The sequence below is a fragment of the Sus scrofa genome, chromosome 3 (genome assembly GCF_054392235.1).
Source record: "Sus scrofa isolate SSC_HxYL_T2T_F1_AM1 chromosome 3, Sscrofa_HxYL_maternal_Yorkshire_Landrace_v2.0, whole genome shotgun sequence".
Lineage (NCBI taxonomy): Eukaryota > Metazoa > Chordata > Mammalia > Artiodactyla > Suidae > Sus > Sus scrofa.
In genome coordinates this window covers 85,726,568-85,741,617 of record NC_139385.1, presented here as the reverse complement: position 1 = coordinate 85,741,617, position 15,050 = coordinate 85,726,568, and the positions used below count along the sequence as shown (strand labels likewise).

At 47.0% G+C, this 15,050-nt stretch overlaps 1 protein-coding gene across 10 annotated transcripts in view; it reads left to right on the top strand.

Annotated features, from left to right (window-relative positions):
• ARHGAP25 (Rho GTPase activating protein 25) overlaps positions 1-13,510 on the top strand; it is a 94,007-nt gene extending 80,497 nt beyond the window's left edge. For 6 of the 10 annotated variants that reach the window (XM_021087416.2, XM_003125069.7, XM_013996089.3 and 3 more), the window contains 5 exons: positions 495-568; positions 2,351-2,472; positions 3,546-3,742; positions 6,929-7,464; positions 11,558-13,510. In XM_021087416.2, the coding sequence (XP_020943075.2) occupies positions 495-568; positions 2,351-2,472; positions 3,546-3,742; positions 6,929-7,464; positions 11,558-11,765 (1,137 nt within the window). In that variant the 3' untranslated portion in view covers positions 11,766-13,510. Of the gene's footprint in view, positions 1-494; positions 569-2,350; positions 2,473-3,545; positions 5,775-6,705; positions 8,997-9,309; positions 10,057-10,539 lie in introns of those variants that run through there. The other 4 variants (XR_014839675.1, XR_014839676.1, XR_014839677.1 and 1 more) reach the window with 3 other exon arrangements.
• The last annotated feature ends 1,540 nt before the right edge of the window (positions 13,511-15,050 follow it).

Here is a 15,050-nt window from a genome sequence, read left to right as displayed (position 1 = left end):
TGTTTGGTTCTAGTCTAATTCTTTTTATTTTTTGGTCATGCCCACAGCATGTGGAAGTTCCTAAGCCAAGGATTGAACCAGAGTCACAGCGGTGACACCCAAGTCCTTAACTACTAGACCACCAGGGAACTCCCACTGGTACAATTCTTTATTGGAGGGTTACATCTCTAGCATTCATCAGGCAAACCATTATTGTGAGTGTGGTTTGCAAACAGTTCTTGCCTTAGAGGGAGTTGGGGAAGAGGGGTATACTTTTAGACAAATAAAAAAATATACTGTACAAAACAATGAGCCTCTCTATGCTATTTTTGCAACTTCCTGTGGGTTTATAGTTATTTTAAAAGGAAAAGTTTCTTTAAAAAAGTGCACGAAACTATAGGAACAGGAGTGATTGCCAATGTGTGGCTTCTGCAAAGATACACCAATTAGGTTGCAGGGTCCCATTGCCGGCAAGAGAGCAGGCTCATTTACTGGTGTTCAAAATCTCTTCCCAGGCTCAGCAGGAGCTGGTGAAGCAGCTCTCCATCCTTCCTCGAGACAACTATAGCCTCCTGAGCTACATCTGCAGGTAAGAGCGCTCTGGTGTCCACACCACAGTTTTCAGCCTCACCAGAGAGAAGCCCTCTGTTAGAGGAGGAAAGAGTATCTCTATGAACCCAAGAGATCCTGGTCCAACCTGTGGAAGGTCAGCTCTATTCACGCAGCATTGAGGTAGTTTCCTGTGTCCACAAGATTATTTAAAGGGTCCCCTGAAAATCTGATGGGCACATAAAATGAACATGCTTCCTCCTACAAGCCTGTCCCAGAGCTGCCCAGAGTCCTGGGACATGCATCAGAACCCCAAATCCTTATTCTATTTCTAGAGTTATCTCCCATATTCCTAACTCTGGACCATAATGTAGCATCCAGAGGCATTCATTCCAGGCCACTTTTTTTTTTTTTTTTTTTTTTTTTTTTTTAATGGCCATAACAGCATATGGAGTTATCCAGGCCAGGGACTGAATCTGACTGGCAGCTGTAACCTGTGCTATAGCTGTAGCAACGCCAGATCCTTTAACGCACTGTGCTATGCCAGGGATCTAACCTGCACCTCTGCAGCAACTGGAACTGCTGCAGTTGAGTTCTTAACCCACTGTACTACAGTGGAAACTCCAAGGGCACCTTTCTTATTTCCGTTTCTGAGGACCTGCTGGATGCCATCTCTGTAGTAACATGTAGCATGTGGATTGATCCACATCTAGCTGAGCTGGGAGGCTGGATCTCCATGCCAGATATTGCTGAAATTTACCTTTATTTTTTAAAATAGTCTTTTGTAGATTCCAGATTATGAAAGAAATACATGCTTGATTTGGAAACCAGGAGAGTACAAAATACTGTAAATTAATTAAAATGACCCCAAATCCCCTCGCCCAGCAAAAGTCACTATTAATACTTGAGTGTGTTTCCTTCTGAATGTTTTTATCTCTAGGCTAGACCTATGCATGCATCAATATGAATATAGGGAAACAAATTTTATACCAAATTAGAATTATATATATAATTGTATCCTGCTTTTTTTGGCTAAATGCTGTACTGTGAGCATTTTCCTATGTCATAAAGTAAGATTATAAATGTTTCTATAATATCCCATAATGTTTCCTCATCTGGATACCCCACCACTTATTTGATAATTTCTCTGTATTCGGAATTTTATGTTGCTTCAGCCTATTCATTTACAAATAGTTTTTAGAGAGAGTATTTAGAAATTCCTTAATGATATTTTCAAGGTTTTCTTTCTTTTTTTTTTTTTTTAAACAGTGAATCTGAGAGCTTCATGCCTCAAATGGGTAGAATTTCAGCAAAAATTCATTGTTAATTTTTAAGCACACACTGAGAACTCAAGATGCTTGGTGGTGTAACCTGAGAATGAGAGAAAGGAGGCACCATGAATTCCTACTTCTGAGACTTTCTCATGATAAAGTTTCCTTCTCTGAAGACTCATCTGGGACAGGTGCTTAGAGCCTGGGAAATAAACCTATCATGTCAAGATCAGGAGCCGTCAAACACCCATTTGATTCTTCTTATCTTTTCTTAGCCCCAGGAACCAGACCCTGCCTCCTAGCAAAGTGACTCTTCACCAACCCCGGGCCCCAATGTCACCAACAGCAGCTGGGCTGCTTTGTCTCTCTTCTTCCTTAATCTTGAATCTTTCAGGGCTAAGCTCAATTCTTGTAGTCAGTGCAGACTGGTTCCATTCCTGAGACCAGAAGGAAAGAGTTGGGACCCACCTCCAAGATTCGGTTTGTACCTGAAAGTGCTTCCTTCTGGCAACTTCTTATTTCCTATTCTTGGATTTCCTGGCTGTCCACAGGTTCCTCCACGAAATCCAGCTGAACTGTGGAGTTAACAAGATGAGTGTGGACAATCTGGCTACTGTAATTGGTGTGAATCTCATCAGGTCAAAAGTCGAAGACCCTGCCGTGATCATGAGAGGTACGGCTGGTCCCGTGGGGAAGGCAAGTGCAGAGGAAGTAACAGTGACACCACCACCAAACTGCTCTGCAACTCGCCAGGCATTTTCACTCGATGGTCTTGTCCGAGCTGTAAGATAGCCCTGTGAAATAATCATGGTAGCAATTATGTCCCTTTTCCAAGTCATGGCAGAGCAGAGACCGATTTACCAGTTGTCACATAGTAGGATAGCTAGCACAGAAATAGCCAATTTCTTAGTCTTCTATTACTTCTAAACATCCTTAGCCAGAGAGAGCAAACGAGTGTGATTTTATAAGGCACCTCACAAAAGGGCTACTTGTAGTGCTGTGCTGAAGCGCCTTCTGAGAGGGTCTGTCTTTGTTCGGTGAACAAGAGTCTTTCCATAGAGTATGGTGTCTGCTATGGTGGGGAAGGCAGTGTGCCTGGCACACATTTGCTTTGTGTGCAGTAAGAAATCATATGTCATAGTGACGACCACATCAGGAGAGAAGGATGTCTTCATGTTCTTTCCTACCATATTTCCTATTTCCTGATCAAAGACCGATCCAGAGGATTATAGGTTGAAAATGACCCTCTTTTTTTTTTTTTTTTTTGTCTTTTTGCCTTTTCTAGGGCTGCTCCCATGGCATATGGAGGTTCCCAGGCTAGGGGTCGAATCAGAGCTGTAGCCACCAGCCTACACCAGAGGCACAGCAACACGGGATCCAAGCCGCGTCTGCAACCTACACCACAGATCACGGCAACGCTGGATCCTTAACCCACTGAGCAAGGCCAGGGATCGAACCTGCCACCTCATGGTTCCTAGTCAGATTCGTTAACCACTGAGCCACTACAGGAACTCCGAAAATGACCCTCTTTCACGCCACTCCTGTATCATTCTATCCCATTCCTTTCACCACAGTCCCCTACTCCCAGCAATTGAAAAGGGTCCTCTGAGGAGCAAAATGAGGTCTTTTGGGGCTGTGTGGTTCTAGAGCCAAGTTTAGAGACATCCCATGGATGGACACTCTTGAGGACTGCCTGCCCCTGGCCCTATGGTCCAGCACTACAAACCTCTTTCTTTTTTCTTTCAGGGACTCCTCAGATCCAAAGAGTGATGACCATGATGATCAGAGACCATGAAGTCCTCTTCCCCAAGTCTAAGGATGCACCCTTATCCCCTCCTGCCCCCAAAAACGACCCCAAGAAACCTCCAGTGGCACGAAGCTCTGTGGGCTGGGATGCCTCTGAGGACCCTCCAATTTCTAGGACAGACAGCATTAATAACATGGTAAGGTACAGAAAGCTTTCCTCCTCCTAAGCAACTCTTCCTTTAATCCAGCCCATTCTGTGTAAGAGCTGCTCTGGGGTGACAATGTGGGGAGTCCCGGGTGATGCTGTGGCAGTGAGCACAACTTGTACAGACCCATTTGAACGCATCTTAAAAGCCTGGCCTCTTGCAAAATCTAGTTTCAGTTGGCATCCTGGAGGTGGGGTTAGTGACGTGTGTGCCCATGCCCCCAAAGGCTAGGCAATGGCAGTCCTCACTGAAGCCCACCCGATAAGGGAAACCCTTTGGACTGCAGTCCAGGAAAGTTCAACAGGGAAATTATACACCACGGTGTAAATGTTTTAGGGAGAGTTGTTGAAAATTCCGGGTGAAAGTCTGGAGAGAACTGGTTTCCTGCTAAACCATGAAACGTGATTCTTTTCTCAGAGTATGTGATGTGTTTGTGGAATATTTCTCATTCCCTGATAAACTGTCTCAGCAATGTCAACCCCCTCGTTTGTACTGAAGGGTTGGGGCTCACGTTCACAATGTCAAAAAACTCTGCACGCTCTGAAATGTAGACTATTTGAGGCCACTGATTTACAAAGCTTAAATATTTTTAGGTATTTATAGAGATAATTTTTTTAAAAGAACATATGAACTTTTTATAGCAGCTTGATTCTTCACGTGCAACCAAGAAATGAATTTGAAATTTCCGGTTGGCCAGCAAATGTCAATTGCCTTCAGTACTGTTAATCCTGAGGATGATTAAGAAAGAATTGAAAAAAAGGTAGTGGTGGGTGTGATTTTTCATGGATGATGCCTGTCTAGACACAGTGCATCTTGCTAATACTCTAAAATCAAATGAATGTTTCCAAATATTTGTACTTCATAGAATTAAATCATCCTAGCTGTCCTTTAGAGTAGCCATTGTTGTGCTCATTTGACAGGTTTCTGTATTTATTGTAACACTGTGAGCAGTAATGGGTAGGCACTGTGCTGGAGAACTTAGATAGATCTGGAGTCCTCACCATTACTCTGTAGGGCAGAATTTATCATCCACATTTCATGGCAGAGACATTGAGGTTCAGGGAGGTTGACCAGCTGGCCGAAGGTGATGGCACTCGAAGAGTAAAGAGTGGGACTAAGATCTACTTTGTGTTGCAGGGCTCTCGTCCTTCTGACTCCAGGTGGGGCTGCTAAAGCAGGCGATGAGCCAGAAGCATTAGATGGACAGCCTGATTTTCTGATTTTACATTGAGGGCTCAATCTTTCTGTTTTTCTTTTTAATTTAATCTAAAATATAGACACATGATTCCAAAAAGTCAAAACAAAAAAAAAAGATGTGCGTTTAGAACTCCTGCTCCCTCTGTTACCTCTCCCCACCTTATTCTTCCCTGCCTCTATTAGTTTCTTTCTATCCTTCCAGTATTCCTTTATGCAAATATAAGCAGATATGACTGTTAGTTATGTACCTTCCTTTTTATGCAAAGTGCAACATGCTCATACTTTATCTCTCTCTCTATACACACATACACATGCACACACACACACACTACTCTGAATCTTTAATTTTTCTATGCATCCTGGAGACCTTTTCATGTCAATACATAGCCAGCAACTTCATATAACCTCAGGTTTTTGGCAGGGATACGGTGTTTCATTCTGTGCTTGTACCATGATCTACTTACCCGACCCCTATAGATGAACAGGTTATTTTTATTCCTTTGTACCACAAACAAGGATGCAGTGAATTATGCTGACCATGATTCATTTTGTGTTCAAGCAGATATATGTCTGAGACAAATTCCCAGAAGTGGAATTGCTGAGTTAGAGAGTCAATAGATCTATAATATGTAATTCTGATTAAACTTGTTAAATAGAGGTTGTGCCATTTTGTACTTCCATCAGCAATGCATAAAATTACCTATTTCCCTACAGTTTTACCTGCAGAGTGTGTTGTCAGAGTTTGGGGGGGGTTGCCCTTCTGATAGGTAAGAACTGGTATTTCAGTAATTTAAATCTTTTTTTTTTTTTTTTTTTTTTTTTTTTTGTCTTTTTTTTTTCAGGGCCTCACCCATGGCATATGGAAGTTCCCAGGCTAGGGGTCTAATCAGAGCTACAGCTGCCGGCCACAGCCACAGCCACAGCCACAGCAATGCCAGATCTGAGCTGTGTCTGTGACCTACACGACAGCTCACGGCACACAGGATCCTTAAACCACTGAGTGAGGCCGGGGATTAAACCTGCAACCTCATGGTTCCTAGTCAGATTTATTTCCGCTGCGCCAAGATGGGAATTCCAGTAATTTAATCTTAATGTGACTTTCTCCTGTTACAAGAGAGTCCTAACATTTTTTCCTTACGTGTAAGGGCTAGCTGCATTTTTCTTCCGTGAACTCCCTAATCTTGTTCTTTGCCTGTAGTTATATTGGTTTTTGGTCTTTTTCTATACAGTTTTTATGATTTTTGTATATTAGGGAGAGTAGCCTGTTGTCTGTGATATGCATTGCAAATATTTTTGTCACTTTGTCACTTCTTTTTGATTTAGCATTTGGTGATCACTGTTTTATTTTTAATTTGGGGGGAATCATAGAAATCCATGTGGGTTGAATTTATCAGACTTTTCTGGCTTCTGGTCTTTGGTCATAGGAAAGCCTCTGCATTCTAAGATTATGTAAAAAAAACTATTTTGGGGCCCTTACTGTAAGCAGTTGATTTTAGTCAACATTTCACTTCCAGAGCATGAGTTCCTTCAAGTGCAATATCCTTCTGAAAAATGCCACACAGGAGTTCCCGTTTGGCACAGCGGAAACGAATCTGACTAGGAACCATGAGGTTGTGGGTTCAATCCCTGACCTCACTCAGTGGGTTAGGCATCCGGCGTTGCCATGAGCTGTGGTGTAGGTTGCAGACGCAGCTTGGATCTGGCGTTGCTGTGGCTGTGGTGTCGGCTGGCAGCTGTAGCTCCGATTAGACCCCTAGCCTGGGAACCTCCATATGCTGCGGGTGCGGTCCTAAAAAGCCAAAAAAATAAAAGCCAAAAAAAAAAAAAATGCCACACAGATAATCAACTAATGTGACAAGGGAAGAGATGGTTTTCTAGAATTTCATGGGTGCAGCCAGAAGATACTTTCCTAATCCTTACCTTGGGAACATGACACATATGGGTAAAACCCATGTAACATCTGTGGCCATTTTTTCCTAGACCAGCGACTCCGACGCAACCAGTCCTACTGGACAACGGCCAAATGATGGGTGTCTAGAAGACAGTATCAAAGCATCCAAGGAAAAGCCAGGAGATTGGAAGATGCAATCCCGAAAAAGGACTCAGACGCTCCCTAACCGGAAATGCTTCTTGACGTCAGCTTTGCAAGGTGCCAACAGCTGCAAAACAGAGGTCATTAAAAATGAGTTCTGCTCACCATCTTCGGAGGCGAAGGCAGGGGAAGGGCACAGGAGAACGATGTCTCAAGGTGTGCCACAGTTTTTTGACGCCCAGCGGACTTCCACCTATGATAATGTCCCTGCCCAGCCTGGGTCCCCTGGGGACAAAGCAGATGCACTGTCCCCCCAGGCCTATGACTCCAAGAGAGATGCTCCCGGCAGCCCAAACTCCGAAGCCAGGCCTGGGAAAAAGAACTCTGGAGAAGAGGAACTCGAATCTTTTCAGAGGATGTTGGTCCAGGAGCTGCGAAAGGAAATACAAACACAGAAGCAAATGTATGAAGAACAGATTAAAAAGTAAGTCACAGAGTTCCCATTGCGGCTCAGCAGGCTACAAAACTGACTAGTGTCCATGAGGATGTGGGTTTGATCCCTGGCCTTGCTCAGTAGGTAAAGGATCCAGCATTGCCATAAGCTGTGGTGTAGGCCAGCAGCTGCAGCTCCGATTCGACCCCTAGCCTGAGAACTTCCATATGCTGCAGGTGTGGCCCTAAAAAAAAATTACCTGCAGAGGGCCCTGGGCAGCCACTCAACTTACATCTTAAAAGCAAAGGAGGAGTCTCTTGGTGGTGCAGAAGGTTAAGGATCTGGCATTGTTACTGCTGTGGTGTGGCTTCAATCTCATGCCACAAATGCAGCCAAAAAAAAGCGGTAGGGATTGTTCTCCTCTGCCAAGGAAATGACATTACAAAACTTTAATTTGTAGAATAAAGTATCTACAGCAGTTGGGCCTAAAAAAGGAACAGGGTAAAGGGAATGAGGAGATGCATAAATTAGTGAAAACTCTAAGCTTTAGATTAAATTCTTGAAAAGTTTAGTATGTAGCTTAAGTAGCTCAATCAGCTTTTTCCAGATAGTGGGTCTTTAAGCGTCCACATGCCTTAATAGATGAAGAGGAGCTTTTGAAGTTTTTCATATGAATGTCATTTGTCAACTCTACAAATATTTCTTGAGCACCTACTGTGTAGACCCCATCCCATCCTAGCTGTTGGAAAACAGCACTAAACAAAACATGCCAAAAGTCCCTTTGCTTCTAGACTGTTCCTTCTAGGGGGAACAGACGACCATACAGATAGGTAATTAAAACCCATGTTTTGTCTGATGGTAGGAAATGCTATAGAGAAAAGTAAAGCAGGGCAGGAAGTTGGGGGGGTTCATCATGACAGGTGCTCCGACGTTAAATAGGCTGATTGGGTCGGGGAAGGCCTCACTGAGAAGGTGACATTCAAGCAAAGGCCTGGAGGAGAGGAGGGACCCAGGGAGGTCCTCCTGGGGTTTGGGGGAAGGGGTGAGGAAAGCAGGCTGGGCAGAGAACCAAAGTGCAGAGGCCATGGAAGGAAGGGGCCTGGCCCAGGAAGAGCGGTGGTGGCTGGGACAGGGGAGTGATGGTTGGGAGGGAGCAGAGGATGCAGGAGGCCTGGTCAGCCACCCGAAAGCCTAAGAGGTGGAGCTTCTGAACAGCCCAGACCTGACTGAGGCTTCCCCAGATCAGGGTCACTGGCTGCCCAGGACTCGGAGAGGAGCAAAACAGAAGCAGCAGCCACCATTTCACCCAAATCCCTAAGCTGCTCGGACACAATTTGTTTGCTTGAGGAGATAAACTATTTCCTTGAAATTTTTTTCATGCCACTTATTTTTTTCCTGAGAGGAAACCTCAATCCAGGTTTGCCCACACTGATGCTAATCAAAAAGGAGTAAAATGTGAACCTGTTTTCCAACTGTGGGTACTTTTCAGCCCATTGAGACTCAGGTGCATGAAAGGAAGACTGTGGTGCACCCGAGCCATTATTCCCAACAGGGGGCTCCCTGTCTAGAAGCATCATGTAGCTGTTTTTTTTGTTTGTTTGTTTGTTTTGTCTTTTGTCTTTTTGTCTTTTGTTGTTGTTGTTGTTGCTATTTCTTGGGCCGCTCCTGCGGCATATGGAGGTTCCCAGGCTAGGGGTTGAATCGGAGCTGTAGCCACCGTCCTACGCCAGAGCCACAGCAACGCAGGATCACGAGCCACGTCTGCAACCTACACCACAGCTCACGGCAACGCGGGATCGTTAACCCACTGAGCAAGGGCAGGGACCGAACCCGCAACCTCATGGTTCCTAGTCGGATTCGTTAACCACTGCGCCACGACGGGAACTCCTCATGTAGCTGTTTTGTTTAAGAACCAGGAATCAATTGTTTGCAGACTCTGGGGCTTGGGCAATGTCTTGCCAGTGACACAGCTTTGCGGTGACAAGGCAGCCCCGGGGAAGATGCCCAACTTCCAACACAGGTGTCCTTGACAGAATGGGGGAGAGCTGGCTGCTGCCTAGATGGCCGCTCCTGGTGAGGGAACAATGTCTTCTGAACGCACTGTCGGAGGGCGGGGAGCTCCCCAGCTCCCACCCCACCCTGCGGGGGTGGAGGAGATTGAACAGGCTTCAGTCCTTATTCCAAGCTTCGTGCTTCAGGCACGCCTTCTCATATAATCCCCTCAAGCGTCCCATGACATAGGTAATAGCCCCATCTCACAGCAGAAAGAAAGGCTCCCAGAGTATAAACAGGTTTGCGGAAGTTGCACAACTAATCGTGGGTGGGGCTGGGATTTGAACCTGGATCAGCCAGCCTCCTGAGCCCACTCACATCTCACCCCTCTGTTGGAAGTGGTGGTCAGGATCCAGCTTGGTGTCTCTCTTGAGACTTCCACTAAATGAGAGGGATGTGGAGAGCTCAGAGAAGAAAACTAAATTTGCAGTGCATGGAAGTCCAGAGGAATGAGACGAATTTGGCTTTAAGAAGGAATAGGCAGGGGTAGGCAAGACTCCAAAGAGAGGCTATTATGTGTAGGGCCAAGGCCATTGATGACAGATAGAAGCCGGGGATAGGCTCAAAGGGGAACTCAGTCTCCATATAAAATGAGCAGGGCAGGAGTTCCCGTCGTGGCGCGGTGGTTAACGAATCTGACTTGGAATGATGAGGTTGCGGGTTTGGTCCCTGGCCTTGCTCAGTGGGTTGAGGATCTGGCATTGCTGTGAGCTGTGGTGTAGGTTGCAGACGCAGTTTGGATCCAGCATTGCTGTGGCTATAGGCCCGTGGCTATGGCTCCAATTTGACCCCTAGCCTGGGAACCTCCATATGCCGTGGGTGTGGCCCTAGAAAAGGCAAAAAGACAAAAAAAAAAAAAAAAAAAAAAAAAAAAACAGCAGGACAGGAGTTCCCATCATGGCTCAGTGGAAACAAATCTGACCAGCATCCATGAGAATGCAGGTTCAATTCCTGGCCTCGCTCAGTGGGTTAAGGATTCTGTGAACTGTGGTGTAGGTTGTACTCGTGACTTGGATCTGGCATTGCTGTGGCTGTGGTGTAGGCTGGCGGCTACAGCTCCGATTGGACCCCTAGCCTGGGAACTTCCATATGCCATGGGTGTGGCCCTAAAAAAAAAAAAAAGAGTAGAGTAGCAGAGAGGCAGCACCTCACAGAATGAAATGTGAAGCAACTTTCCAATCACAGTCTCCTCACAGGCCTGAAATTCCCTCCTTTGGCTGAAACCTGGCCCATGTACTAATTCCTAAAAGTTAATTCAGCTTAGCCTGGGGAGGGGGACAGAGGGACACCTGAGACTAGACTAGGAAGTTGGTCAGTAACAGGGAAAGGCCTGGAAACTTAGGAATCCAACAGATCCTACACTTGGAGTGGGATTCAGATGCCAGGGTGGGATGGGCGGGACCCTTGCTCCCAGTAGGCAGTGCCCTATCTTTCTCCAAACCTGGATCCCAGGAGCCTTCATTAGAGAAGGTTCTGGTCTGTGCTCCACACTAAAGCAGGATGAGAATGTGCCTGCAGGCACAAGTGCTGGGATCTGGATGGGGTTCTGTCATCAGTCAACATCTCCCCTCAGCAGGACAGAAGCAAGGTGCTTTGGGGGTACAGATATTAGAGGTGGTCTCTTCATTCAAAGACTTTATGGTGTGGTGGAACATATAAAACATCAAATGAGGAGTTCCCATTGTGGCTCAATGGGTTAAGAACCCAACGCTATCTCTCTGAGGCTGTGGGTTCGGTCCCTGGTCTTGCTCAGTGGGGTTAAGGATGCGACTTCCAGCTTGGGAATTTCCATATGCCGCAGATGCAGCCATAAAAAGAAGAGATAAACAAACCATAAAATGGCCTGAAAAACTACAGGAGAGATGGTACTGGATGGATGCTAAGTGACAAAAGAGGGCCTTGGACAGGCTCTGGGCATTCGGGTTTACTGGAAAGTCCCCCTGCTGGGGATGGGCCGTACTCAGAGGCACAGGTTGGAGATGGGTCTTGTGATGCAGAAGGTAAAACAGACAGAGGAGGTTGTGGGCAAGGCTGGGGGGAGCATCTAGCGGTCACGTCCTGTGCTTTCATTCTTTTCTTTCCTTCCTTGCAGCCTTGAGAAGGAAAATTACGATGTCTGGACTAAGGTGGTGAGGCTCAATGAGGAACTGGAGAAGGAGAAGAAGAAGTCTGCAGCCTTGGAAATCAGCCTCCGCAACGTGGAGCGCTCCCTGGAGGATGTGGAGAGGAGGAACAAGGCCTTGGAAGAGGAAGTCAAGGAATTTGTCCGGTCGATGAAGGAGCCCAAGACCAACGCTTGAGGGTCCCAGGAGCACCAGGAGGACCGCCCTGCAAAGACCCAGCACTGCTCCCTTTCTCGGTGCTACCTGAGGACTGGGTAGCAGCATGACTTCCTTAAGAGGCAGAGGACGTGTGGGGGGAAACATCACATTTCCCAGGAAATAAATCAGTGGAGTTTGCAGGAGGCTGAGTGACTGGAAACTTGAATGGACCTCTCTGAGCCCCTGGGGCTGTATTAGAAAGGATTGCATGCTTCCCCCTGGTCTTGGGCTGAGTGCAAAGGCACCTCCCATGGCTGGATGGTTGTATCTACTGGAGACTTTGACCCAGGCCACAGGCCAGGACTCAGGCAACAGGCTGCCCCCAGTCGAGGCTAGACTGAGGCATTCGCTCTTTGTTTCCAGTGTGGAACCACCCACCTAGTCAGATGGCCTCCGGGTGTCTCTGAGACACAGGGGTAGGAAAGGATAGCCAGCTCTTGAGTTGGCAGTGGTGGGCCGTGTTCTGGGCACCTGCTGAAGCCACGACCCTATTCTGCCACCCCCACCATGATGCACATGCTCCAGGGTTGAAAAGTCAAAATTAGTGTTAGATGAAGACAAAGCAAACAATAAACTGTATTTATGAAAGCAGCATCAACTAGAAAATTGTATTCAAATAAAGGGAAAAAAAAAAAAAAAAAGCAGCAGCAGCAGGGCTGTTGGTAATCCATACAACTCTTCTAGGAGAGTAAAAGGCTTCCCTGCCTGATGAACAAGGCACAGGCCACCTTCCAACCCCACTTGCCTTTCAAAAGCCACAGTGGCAAAGGGCGGGCCCTCTGTGATGGGACTTCCTTAGAGGCTGCTTGGGGGTGTGGCTCCAAACAATAACTTTGGTTTCTGCTTCACCAAAATGCAGTTGATTTTACCCTGTAAAGGCCCCTGAGGCACTAGAGAAAAGCTGGGAGATGAGCTTTTCCAGCCAAAAGCTGACTTTTCCTTCCACGTTAAGCCAGGCTGGCAGAGGCCCCGGTGAGGCCCCAGGCTGGCTAGGTAGCATGGGGGAGTCTTTAGTGGTTTCTGTCGTCGTTCTAGTTAGGTGGTCTCCAAGCTCTTTTGACCATGTACCCCCTCAACAGAAAATATTTGAGCATACACCCGCCCAAACTAGGTATATTTATTTATTTATAAATTATATATCATAAAACATACGCAGGACAGAAATTGATCGATGAGGAGATACAAACCAATACAAGGAGATATTCTCAAGTGTGCTTTCAGGTCTGGAGACCTCCGGCCCAGTTTCCCAGCAGGTGATACCTGTACCAATGTTATATGTATTTGGTCCCATCGCTCCCATAAATTTCCTTGAGCTCTTGAAGCCACGCTGCTAAATCAGTGGTTTGGAAACTCTAGTCACCACAGTGAGAGTTTAGGCTTTCCCAGCATCTGTGTCTCTTCTGTTACTCCTTTTTTTTTCCTCCCTTTGTTTTCTCCTTTTTGCTCATCTGCTGTGTTTCCTTCACCCTGCTTATTGGCCCCTGCCCTCGGCCATGAGGTTTTACTCACACGGCGAAGAGGATGGATGGACTGGGGTTGGGGGATGGGAATCTGTGTTTCTCAGTCCTGTTCTGCCCACCTTCAGCCCCCTGAGGACCAGACTGACAGAGGACAAGGATGACATCGAGAGCATCCTTGCTGGGGTCTGCTGACAGAAGATTGGGAGGCGGGGAGACTGATGTAGAACTTTATTAAATAGAGCAATAAAATATTTGATATCCTGGGCTTTGCTTTTCAGTTACAGGGTAGCAAACGTAGAAATGCTTCCTGACACTGAATGTGCTCTGATGAGTGTCTGCAGCTCTGCCAGGAGTGGGCGCTGTGTCCTCCCAAGGGCTCCTCGTGTTCACCCTTCAGATGCTAATAGAGACTTGAGTACTGAAGTAGCCGGCTCTGCAGTTCCAAAGGGGAACCCTTGTTTGAAGGCACAAAGAGGAAGTCCTGAGGCCTGTTTGTTTGGGGGTCTGTGTTTTAGGACCTTGCTGGGCCTGGGAGAGAGAGCTTGGGCTGCGTGTAAGGCTCTCATTGGAACCCCAAGCCCCCTACCTGGTCAGGCAATGCCTCTTGTTCCACGCCTCCTGCCAGGACCTCAAGATAACAGAGTGACCTTCCAGTTTTGGAAGCTGGGGTGTCAATTCATCTTCACAAGCAGGAGGGAACTGTCCGGCCCAAGCTGCCACTACCTGCTCCTTTGTCACCCTTTCTATGAAGAGGACCCGTGACTGAGTTTTTGCAGGACCCTAGGCCCTCATGAGTCCAAGGAAGGGCCGGGGAAGAAGATGGGGCGGTCTAATGATGGTGACCTCCGTCCCCCTCCCCCCATAAAAGGCCACCTATGCGATGCATGGCAGCATAACTCCAGGCCTTACCTGGATCTGGGAGGCAGTTTCTGGGAGGCAGAACCTGATTGACCAATGTCATTGATGCCGTGTTGAACCCTGGAGCTTCCACTGTTAACTTTAAAAGCCCTACTGAATCTGCATTTTTCCAGCCACTGACCCCCTTCATTGTCCCCCTCTTCTACCTGCACAGGTACTGAGCACGTCGAAAGGTCTGCCATATACACGTGACCTATTTATTTATTTATTTCTTGACCGCCCCATGGCATTTGGAGTTCCTGAGCCAGGGATCAGATCTCAGCCTTTGTGACTTATGCCACAGCTGTGGCAATGCCAGATCCTTTAACCCACTGCGCCGGGCTGAGGATCGAACACGTGTCCTGGTCTTGCAGAGACGCCACTAATCCCCTTGCGCCACAGCGGGAACGCCCGCAGAATGCACTTTAAAACCCCTTGCCACTTCCCACTAGCATTCTTCATTTCCTTACAGCCTCAAGCATGGCACACATCAGGGCTTTTTCTCCTAAGTGTGAGGCAGAGCTGATGGTTTTTCCACCCATTTCTGTGCTGAGTAGGATGTTTTGTACTAGGGGCTTAGCCACAATGCTTCCTGTCTTCATCCGCTTGGGCTGCTCTAAGAAAATACCACAGACCAGGCGTGGTATTTATTTTTCACAGTTTTGGAGGCTGGAGTCTGAGATCAGGGTCAGGCGAGGATCCTCTTCCGGGTCACAGATTTCTCCTTGTATCCGCCCATGGCAGAAGGGGGTAGAGAGCTCTGTGGGGCCTCTTTCATGAGACATGAATGCCATTTGTGAGGGCTCCACCCTTATGACTTCCCTCCCAAAGGCCATATCTCCTAATACCATCATTTCGGGGGGTTAGGAATTCCACATAGGAATTTGCGGTGGTGGGGGGGACACAA